General features: G+C 48.5%; 1 protein-coding gene across 1 annotated transcript in view; it reads right to left on the reverse strand.

The window, feature by feature from the left end:
* HEATR9 (HEAT repeat containing 9) overlaps nucleotides 1-9,201 on the reverse strand; it is a 17,168-nt gene extending 7,967 nt beyond the window's left edge. The window contains exons 1-6 of the mRNA XM_025199161.1: nucleotides 8,947-9,201; nucleotides 4,111-4,277; nucleotides 2,583-2,703; nucleotides 2,261-2,317; nucleotides 1,932-1,988; nucleotides 1,564-1,624 (exon numbers count right to left, since the gene is read on the reverse strand). Coding sequence (XP_025054946.1) covers nucleotides 1,564-1,624; nucleotides 1,932-1,988; nucleotides 2,261-2,317; nucleotides 2,583-2,703; nucleotides 4,111-4,277; nucleotides 8,947-9,006 — 523 coding nt within the window. The 5' untranslated portion in view covers nucleotides 9,007-9,201. The remainder of the gene's footprint in view (nucleotides 1-1,563; nucleotides 1,625-1,931; nucleotides 1,989-2,260; nucleotides 2,318-2,582; nucleotides 2,704-4,110; nucleotides 4,278-8,946) is intronic.
* Nucleotides 9,202-10,699: the final 1,498 nt, after the last annotated feature.

The raw sequence follows: 10,699 nt of genomic DNA on the forward strand, positions 1-10,699 counted from the left end.
AAATGCTGGAGGCTGGGATTGGGGGGCACCCACTGGGGGGCTGAGGGTGCAAGTGGGGGATGGACCTGGGCGGAGCAGCCATCGGGAGGTCTGGGGGAGCAGGGGGGCAGCCATCAGGGGGGCTGCAGGAGCCAGCGGGGGATGGGGCCAGGTAGGACAGCTATCCAGGATCTGGGGAGCAAGCAGGGGTGGAGCATGTTGGCCCTGCAGGGGGGTGGTAGCCCCTGCAGGGGTCATTTGGCCCCTGTGGGGGGGCTGTAGCCCCTGTGGGGGGCAGCAAAACATATAGGTATTTATTATCATGATAGAGACACTGGTAGTTTTCTAAATTGCTTTAATACTGTAGATATATCAATATATCATTGCCCAACTGATCGCTGTCTCTCTTTCTCTCCCTCTCTGTCTCTCCCTTTCTCTATATAGTGATCTTTTGTTTTAATTGTGGAGGAACATGGATTTTGGGGTATTTTACAGAGTGACTCTGGGATTTTTTGCTCAGGGATTATTCAGTTTCCCAATAGGGAACACCAGAATTGCTGCTAGGGAGCCCAGTGGCAGGACCCTGCCTGCTCAGAGCTGGCACCTTGGACCCAGCTGGAGGTGGCTGACTTCCTGGCCGGTTGGGGCCAGGAGGATATGCTTTGACAGTTCAAAGCAGGCCACCACACCTGGAACATCTGGGCGATAGCTGCCCCTATGGCCAGGCAGGGGGCACACACACCAGTAGTGCTGCACAAAGGCCAACTCTGCAGCCACAGCCCACTGGCAGCTGGCCCAGAGGGGCAGATGCCTCTACTGGCTGTGCAGTCCCCGTCTGGGTCTGCAAGGTGCGCAGCAGGTCACAGCCAGGCAGCAGCCCCCACTGCCAGCCTGCTGCAGTGGGTAAAGGGTGCAGGGCTGCTTCAGCAGTCTAGCTGGCACAAGGGATAGTGTCTCCAGGTACCAGTTGGCCCAGCCCCAGGAGCTCCTGAGAATGAGTACCCCTGAGCTACTTGCCAGGGCAGTTTTTTATACTGCTGGGGACAGCACAGGTGCTGGCCCCAGGCTCTAATTCCCCCTGACTGCAGATCCAGGAGGAGCCAGGCAGAGTTATTTTGCCCCAAGTGGCACAATTTTCCCCACACCAAAGTGCATGTCCAGGCACATGTGCGGAGGCAAAAAGCCCCAGCTCAAATTTGCACCGCTTCTATTTGAGCTCCTGTAAGCACACACACTTCCATGTGTGGACACGCCCCATGTGATCCTAATCCGCCCTGCTCCAGTCCTGGAAAATGTGCTAATACAAAAAGCAAGTGGGTCCTCCTCCTTTTCACTCCTGTTTTGTGACTTAGTTTCACGGCCAAGATGACAGCATGTTATGAAAACAGGAACATTCATAGACTGTCAGGAGCACCAACAAGGTGGAACAGGATCACGTCTAGGTACCTAAATCCACTTAGGCACCTAATAGGTGGAGTAGGATCTGGCCCTCAGTGCCTTCTCTCCTGGCTTGTTCCGGGAGTCAGAGCACTGTGAGCCACTGCCCTGACACTGAAAAGTTACTAGGAAGAAGGAATCACTCACCCAGTAAAACAAGGCTCCTGGTTACTTCGTACCGCACGGGCAGACTCCTGCATACCTGTAGCTAGGAGAAGCAGATCCTCCTCAGGCCAGAGGAAGAACACAGAGTATAGTATTATCTGAAATTCTCCCTTGGTGTCCATCTGCAGATCTCTCCCCTTTCTAACAAGCCCAATCTCCCAGCCCTACTACTGTTTCTCCCTTTAGCTGACACTCCCAGTCCCCTGCTCCCCAGAGAGGCTTTTTCACCTCCCCTTCTAAATTAGCCTCCCATGTCCCTAAATGAATCTCCTGCGAAGATGTAATGAAAGCCAAAATCCAAATGCAAAAGCCATTATAGAGGAACAACCATATCTTTGGATTATACCTACAGCATTCTGCAGTGCAGAGAGGACCAGCTCATTCGTTTCTCCCAGGCAGCCTAGGGCCTAAAATGATATGTGCCAGGTTACAACAATCAGTAGAGGCCTCTGACCCAGTCCCCAGTGACACTCAGCTCAGAGATCACAGGCAATGCAGTCACTGAGAGAGCCATAAAGGTCCCAATGCCCATCCCTGGCTGGCTACCCCACTGGAGAGACAGGGCAGTTGGCATATGCCCCAGCCAGAGCTCCTGGGGCACTCAGCTGGAGTGCTTCGTGGAGTGTGCCTGGGATTAGTGACACCCCTGACAAAGGAAGAACAGAATTCCTGACTGCACCTGAGCTGTGTAGACTTGCTCTTGCTCCACAGAAGAAGCCAAGCTCCCGATGAGATCCTGCAGGTACATAAGGCAAGTAAGCCCCAATACACGAAAGCAAGAAAGAGTCACAACTCTCATGCAAATATTCTCCCCTTTCTTTGAGAAGAGTCTAATTGTGGATGTACCCCATGGGCAACATGGTCACTAGCACCACGTTGCACTGGTGGCGACTGACTGAGTGGAGTAAGGATGGTCTAGTGAACCAGGACTATAAGACGGAGACCTGGATTTGTTTTTGGCTGGCACCCTTTGTTATACCCAGTAAGTTCTGGCTTCTGACCTGCATCCTTTTCCTCTTCCACATGTTGATCTCAGGATCGTTGTCCACATATTTTATCTTTGGTGGGTACAGACAGTGAGAGGCTTTCAGGAAGTTTGAGATAAGCATGCGTGAGCTAGCCCTAGGTAAGAGCAGAAATCACAGGTTACGTTCTGCGCTAATTATACAACGCACCTAGCAGACCCTGCATTTCATAGCTGGGTGCCGGAGCCGTGGGAGCTGGAGAATCCATGTCCCTGAAATACAGACTGCTCTTCAGTGCTGAGCTCTCTCTCATTTGACACACACCTGAGCATGACATGTGGTTATTATGATTAACCACTTGTATTACACCAATGACTGGAGGCCCAAATTGATATATGGCCCCGCTGTGCCAGGTGCTGTACCCATGTGCACTATAGAGACATGGCTCAAAGAGAGTACAGCCTAAATAGGCAAGACAAAAAATGAAAGCTTATTATCACCATTTCGCCAGTAAGGAACTACGGCAGAGAATGGTTGAGTGACTTGCCCAAGGTCACACAGGTAACATGTGGCAGAGCTAAACTATAACCCCTGATCTCTTGAACCTTAGTCTAGTGCTTTAACCATTAATCTGCCATTCCCAGCCATCTCTGTGCCTCGTGTGCTTGCCCAGTGCCTTGACACTTGGGCTGTATATGCTGCAAGGGGCTGTTGCTTTGTTTACAGAAAGACTTTCCCTCTCTTCTTTGCTTTTATTCCAGTCACAGAAGCATTTCAACTGATCTTACAAAAATACATTTGGGGTCCATTTGAAACCAGGGGTTTAACTCCCCCTCCACTGCAGGAAATCCCATGGGACTTTAAGGACTGCAGCATCAGATTCAGAAGCTGTGGTCAGCACTTCAGTTCCTCCAACAGCAAGCTGGAGCTTGGGCTCAGCATTGCTGAAGGAAGAATGCTCCTCAGCAATGTCATTAAGAGTGAATGATTTACACCCTCTCTTGTGGTTCCTACCAGTTCCTGATGTCTGTCTTCTAAGTCTGAACCCAGCTGGACCCTCCTCAGCTTTTGAGACCTTGTGGTCTCAGGCTGGTTCACACTGGAAGTGCAGAAGTATTAGGCAGCCAAGCAAATTATGCACTTATGCAGTCTGGCTGCAAGGGGAGCACACTGCACCCAGACTAAAAGGGGTCTCAACCCGTAGGTCATGACCCAAAAGTGGGTCACAAAAATATCTGACAGGGTCATGAACAACCTTTAAAAATGGATTCTCCTTTAAAGGAGAAAAATGTGGGAAACCGTGGCTTTTCCATTGCAGGCTGGCAGAGTTTCAGCCTGCAATGGGCTGCTTGGGGCTCCCCCGCCCCACACACCCACCCCTTGCCCCGCACACTGGGGGAGGCTGGGGGCAAGGGGCAGCGGGTCAGGAGTGAGGGGCCATTGATGTTTACAAACGAGTCCTGGTACAAAAAAGGTTGCGAACCACTGGGCTACAGCAAAGGGCCAAAAGCAGACACGGACTGAGCCCTTCCAGGGCACAAAAACCTGCCGTCATTTTCCTTACTTCTTGCTCTGCATCATTAACTTCATCTGATCAGCCTTTATCAGGTATGAAGAGTGTTGCTTGGGGATGACCAAACCCTGCTTCTCCACTATCGACAGCTGGCTAGGGTCTTGCCTGAAGGGAGTTTTCCTCCATGTTGATGGGGAGAGTGGGAAAATGTCGGGATTCTGAAGAAGGAGAGAACATGGCATAAAAACCTCAGCAGTTGGTCACTAGGCTGATAAGTTATACGATTTGGGAATGATAGGGACAAAACACAACAGCCCTCAGGCAGGTTTGATATTGCTATATCTGTAGCTACACACCAGGGCTTCCAAGGGAGAACTCTAATAAGACTTTTATAAAGTCTTTCCACATGAGACTCTAAGAGCACTTTATAGGCATTAATTAACCTTCTTAATGCCTTCCAAAGGGGGCATTTTATGCTTCTTCATCTCCACTCTCCTTCAAATCTTTCATCAAGACTCATTTTGTAGGTCAGCCCTTCCACACTGAGCTCCCCCATGGGGCCCTCTGTTCCTGCCTTCCAGCCAGAGTTTGTTCCCTCAAGAGTTAGTCTAAGTTATAATGGAGGCATTTACGCAAGGTGCTTTACTGCACAGTAGACTCATTGACTGCACAGTAAAGTGTCACCATCTACACAGGCACAGCACTTACTGCACAGTAAATTAGTCTACTGAGCAATTGGCTACTGCCTGTAAATACAGGTAGTAGATTTACTGCACTGTTGCAAAGTGCAAGGTAAAGTTGATCTCCTGAGTTCCCTCAACTTTAGAGTCAGCTGTGCCCCTTCCACCCGCTGAGGATCTAACGATCCTATAAACTATCCACAACGCACTGTGATATGAGTATCACATGTGTTTTTATCCCATACTGAGGAGCAAAGTGCACACCAAAACGCACATCCAAGCTGCCTCTTCTGTTGTCTTAGCTTCTGCCCTTCCCTGCCCTTCATGTTTGCCATTTTTTGTGGTGTTTAATCTAAACCCAGCCTGTAAGCATCTTGGCACAGAAGCTTGCAGACTGCAAATACTGTGGCAGTGCCGATGCTTTAGAAACAATAGTTTTCCGGGCACAGGTAAACTGAGGCACAAAGCAAAGAAATAACTGGATTTCGGTCACTCAGCGAGTCAATGGCACGAGCAGGAATGGAAACTAAGTTCAGTTCCTCTGCCTGAAACTGCACAGCAATGGTGTCATCGCATTGGGAGGGGAGACAACAGACCAGGTGGGGCACTGCTCTTCTTTCTGGTAAAGGTGTTTTTGCTCTGGCATCTACCCCGAGGGGAAGCTTGAGAGCTCTTTCAGTTTGTGAAGAAAGCCGTGGCTGGGATGAACCTTCTCTGCAGACCTGAGATCTGAAGGGCATCAAGGACCATACCTGGTGGCAGAAGTGCCTTCGTACAGGAAGCTCCTGCTGGTCCTTGCCAACTGAGGGAAGGAAAAATATCCAGTGAGGAGGGACAGAAAGTGGATGTTGGGTTCTTTCCCCAGCAGTAGCAATCACCCGGATCCCTGATCCCTGCTGCAATCTCATGACCCTAACCCTACAGCAAGGGAGGGAAGCGTCTAAATTGCATCAAGTAGCAACTAGAATTGTGCAAGGCCAGTGCGTAAAGGACCTCGTTGGCTCTTCTCACCATTCTTGGCACAGGTCTGGCACTGGGAATTTATGCCTTGTGATTGTTTGTTTTTTTAATCTGTGCAAGAGAAACCCAGCATCCATCCCTGAACAACCTGGGTGTCGCCTCTCCCAGACGGTAACTCACTATTTTTCTCATCCATCTCAGCCATGAGGTTGCATGGTCCCACTCCTGAGCTGCTGGTATCTTGAAGGCTCTGCAAGGATATCTTCATGCTAGGCATTTCTGATCCAGAAACTAGCCCCTCAGAGCAACCCTGGAGAAATCCCTCACATTGATCAGGAAAGCATGGGCTACTTCTATGGGAGCAATCCCGATAACCAGTGGCCAAAGAGAAATCCCTATAACCAATGGCCAAACATGCTTTAAGAAAAGCCCTGGTTCTCCTGGAGATTCACTTAAAAGCAAGGAGGTAGAGATAACATGATGTCATAAGGAGTAATGGTTATGACATTGTCACATTCCTCCCTCTGCTTAGACTTCTCATCCATCCAGGGCTCCTTCAGGCAATGTGCAATCAAGAGCCGTGATGGGTAATGGCAGAAGAGAGAGGGAGAGATCCAGCCAAAGTAAATAAGGGTTCGAAGAGGGCTTGAAACAAGAAGGAGGCATGATATCCAGTACTGGCATGAAGGTTTACCACCCCAAGCAAGGGCACAGCTCTTACAAGGAAGGACTCTGTGCTCCATGGAGATGCTGTAGTAGGAGTTGGGCTTGCACTGGAAGAGTGACACTGGGGAACCAGAAAGATTGGGAACCGCATCACTAGGACTGTGATGCCCATTATATGGGATATGTTTTCACAGCTCTCTCAGCCTGGGTCTCTGTATAATCTATGGCTGTACAGGGATTTAGAGGCATAATTGCCTAGGGGCGTAGCACAGGACCAGAAACCTCTCTAACGTTGCTGAGTTGCTGTGGGCCTCTGGGTAAGTCACATTACCTCTCTGTGCCTCAATTGCGCCTTCTGGTAGAGCAGGATGTTACCTACCTACCATACCCAGAATGTGGTAGGTCTTATTGGAGCTGCAGAGTGGGTCAAAGATGTAGGCCCAGCACAGCTATGTACAACCATGGCACAGATAAGCTGCTCCAGTCAGAAGGGAAAGCTGCTTCCCAAATAGGATGTCAAGTCACAAGATGTGGCCATTTGAAGAAACTGAGCCTCAGGCAAAAGCTAGTGAGAACTCGCTTGTCCTGGGGGTGAGACCTGGGGAGAGACTTTGAAGCAGAGAGCAAGGAAGCTGCTTTAAGGGAGCTGGGGGGGAATAAAAGAGAGTGCTGTGTTTGGCTCTAGTCCCACTGCTGCAAGTTGGGCTCAGGTCACGAGCACAGAAACCCCAAGACTTCCTACCAACAAGCCCTTGCTCCTATGAGGGAGAGTCCTGGCTTATTTATAGTTTCCCAAGTACAGTGGATGTTGAGGGAGTCAAAGATGTGTCCGTATTTCTTCCAAAGTGAATCCATAGCCATCACATTGGTAAGTAGACGAGCTATACTTGTGCCCAGGGTTGGCCATGTTACATGCACAAGAGAGAAACCGTCCTTCCCCACAGACAAAGTGTTGCTTTCTTTTCATGAAACACAGTCTAACTCTGAATTTGTCTCTCAAACCAAAGTGAATCAACTTGAGCTAAGCCAGTGTCCATAGCATAGAAGCAAGGGCTGATGTTGGCCACAAGGCTGCAGCTAATCAGGTATAATTAAGCAGGAACAAGTTCTGGTCCTATTTGCAATTCATCTTGTAACAAACCCACAGCCAGCTTTATGGGCAGTGTTGGTGCAGCCTATACATGGGGTTGCCTATTTTAGTTCATATGCTTAATAGGATACAGCCTCTGTAATGCTATGTGAAGTTGTTATCCATTCTAAAGGACTAGCTAAACTTCAGCCTAGTCAGCTATTTAGTAGATTCATTTAACATGGGGTTTTTCTTCCTCTTTACAGAATCACATGAATTTTATATACTTCACATTTTTATATTTCCTCTTTTAAGAATGCCAGACAGCTATAGTAAGAGCAATTTGCATGCCTCAATTTATTTTGGGATACTTTTGTTTTGGAGATAAGTGCATGAAATGAGCTAATTGCATAGGATGATGCCTTATAAACAGGCCCACTATAAAAGGGAATGTGTGAAGTTATTTACTGAGCTTGCAGCAACAGATCAGAATTTGCTAATGTACACTTTGTGCCATTGATTAACTGTGATTTCTCTAAATCCTAAGCAATGCATTAATTGAGCTGGGCTGAACTGATCTTCCCAGCTTTCATTCAGAAATAATCAACTCTGTCTTATCGTATGGGAGCAGCAGAGACAGAATTTGGAGCCCCCTGCTTCAAAACCATAAGCCTGGACCACTTGACCGAAAGGGAATCTCTGTTAGAAGCACAGGATACGGGACATGGTTGACAAGTTCTCGTTCCATCCAGTAGACCACAGGGGCACACAAACACCAGCTAATTGCAGTATGGATATTTATTATAACAAAACTTCTAAGCCAAGTCCAAGAACAGCCAGCCAGGGCTCTGGGACTCTGAACTTGAAAGACAATGCAAGAAACTGTCACTGAAAAGAAATCAGACCGTTAGCATTTCTTCTCTCCTCCTCCCTTTGGCCACACATCCATTGATACATGCATATGGGATGCAGGAAGTGATACGGGAGAATATCATACACGTCCATGAAAAAATCAACACCGCTTTCTGTATGACATGAGGAACTCAAGCTCTGTGAACATGCCAGCTACATGGAGGGAACATGCTTTTAGCTGCATTTGGATATCTTAAGCTTGGCCAGCCTCCCAGCCAGTTATTCACCATCTGGGAGTGCACAGCCCTCACTCTTTCACAGATGGAGTCATGGGAGAATAAATATAACCTTTCATTGTAAAACTCGACGCCAAAGAAGTAGCCTAGTTATTTCTAATGGCTTTTAAGGCAATTACAATCAATGTCTGACTCAAGCCTCAACTGTAAAATCAGTTCACTGATTCATGAGCGAGATATAAAATGTCTCCAGCATCAAGCTCCTTTAAACTTGCTAAAATCGGTAGGTCAGATCTGAAATCGCCTCCCTGCTCTGGGATGCAGAAGTGGGGCCTAATTCCCTGCAGCCTTGCACCTTTTCTCCTTGCTCATGCCATGCAAAGCAGGTGTTAACATTCTGCTTATGTCAGCATTTTATACTCACTTGGTCTTGGCCTTGGGGGCAGGACCGAGGAGAAGTTCCCGAATGTCTCTGTGCTTTCATCCAAGCGCCCTCCAGGTCACAACCCCACTCGGTTTCTGAGGTGACTGGTCATACATTGCATCTCATCTCCCAGAGCAACTTAGTTTGATCGGTGCTTTGTACAGCCTGATCTTCCCCTCTCCCCTTGAAACACTTCATTGCAGAGGGTCCTTTTATCAGCACCCACTTCCTCCCTGGGCTGGACAATTTCTTCCCCACCCGCGCACGTTCTCGCTCTCTTCCATTAAGGCTCTTGGAGACAAGCGCCTTTGTTTGACACAATTATTGTTAAAGCAAGCTTGTCTGGGCTTGTCCCTATGCATTATTCTTGGAAGACAGCCCATTGTGGGAAAGCAGGGAGAGAGCGGGGAGACGTTCTTGCAAGAAACACAGCTATAAATCAGCTGGCGTTGGTGACAGGCAGCACAAGTTTGTCCCTGTAACAAATTACTCTACAGCAATGATCAGCACACCCCTCCCGGAGTTTCCCTTGGAAGGAACCCACCATGCCAGACAGCGGTAGAGAGATTTAGGGGTGAAATCCCAGCTTTCTACATGCCTCTGAATAAATCAGGGTCAGCCAAGCCTACTAAGGATCAGATCCTGTAAAAAGCACTGAGCTGCTCTTAGGAGCAGAGCAGTAGGAGTTTGCTAATCAGAACAGAGGCCAGGGAGTGCTGGCAACATAAAAGCTGTACACAGGTTTCATGCAGCCTTGTTTGCTGCTTAAAGGCTGTTAAATTGCATGGAGGGACTGACCAGAGGCATTGTTGTTGTAAGTAATTTTAGCTACAACCAAAAAGGAAAGCTCTGTAAATAAACCCAAAGCCACAGGGAGGGTTTGATCTTTGCTTAGCATGGGCTTTCTCTGAAGTCTCACTATGGGCTAGAAACTATGACTGTTTAGTGTCCAGAGCTGGGACCAGGATTTCAGATGGGACTTGGTTTTCAGACACGCAGTTCCCCTGTTTTCAACACCTGAACCTGATTTAGGGCTAGCTACACCCCTGTGCCTTCTTTCGAAAGCACCACTTTCCCCATGATTTAGGGTTTAGGTAGCACTAGGTAGATGGCCCTTATGGAAACACCCACTGCCAGCTCCATGCACAGCAGGGCCTACGGAAGAGCTGGAGAGCCAGCAACACCTTGTCCTTCCAGTCTTGAGTTACCAGATTTGCCCATTACTTTGGGGTGTGCTCATTTATTAGGGATACGTTTCTAGGGTCTTAGTAATTCTGTCAATGTGCTGCTTGTGTTACTTGTGTTTCTATACGGAGCTGTATCTCTCCCTTCTGCAAGCCCTCACCCCCAATGGAGCTATCTTGCAAGACTCAGTCTCAATGGGGCCACCAAATCAGCCATACACACAAACACACACAAATTAACGTGACACGCCTGACCTAGCCGGGTTGATCAGCATGGACAGGTTGACGCCGTCATATGCCAAGAATCAGTTCATCAGAGCAACAATACACTGCAGTCAGACACAAGCACACAGGTGAACAGAATCCCTCTGAATCCAGCTGGGTGTCCAGCTGACACCCTCATGGGCCAGCATTCAGTTCATAAGGGCACGTCTGAGTCAAACTGGGTCAATCAGCCTGTACAAGCTGATCCCCTTATGTGTTTCAAACTCAGCACGTCCCATTCTTTGGCCTCTTGATGAGCAGACCCCACAGTATTTTTGGGCTTCACAGGGATCTTTAGCTTAGGT

Source organism: Alligator sinensis, unplaced genomic scaffold (genome assembly GCF_000455745.1).
Source record: "Alligator sinensis unplaced genomic scaffold, ASM45574v1 scaffold876_1, whole genome shotgun sequence".
NCBI lineage: Eukaryota > Metazoa > Chordata > Crocodylia > Alligatoridae > Alligator > Alligator sinensis.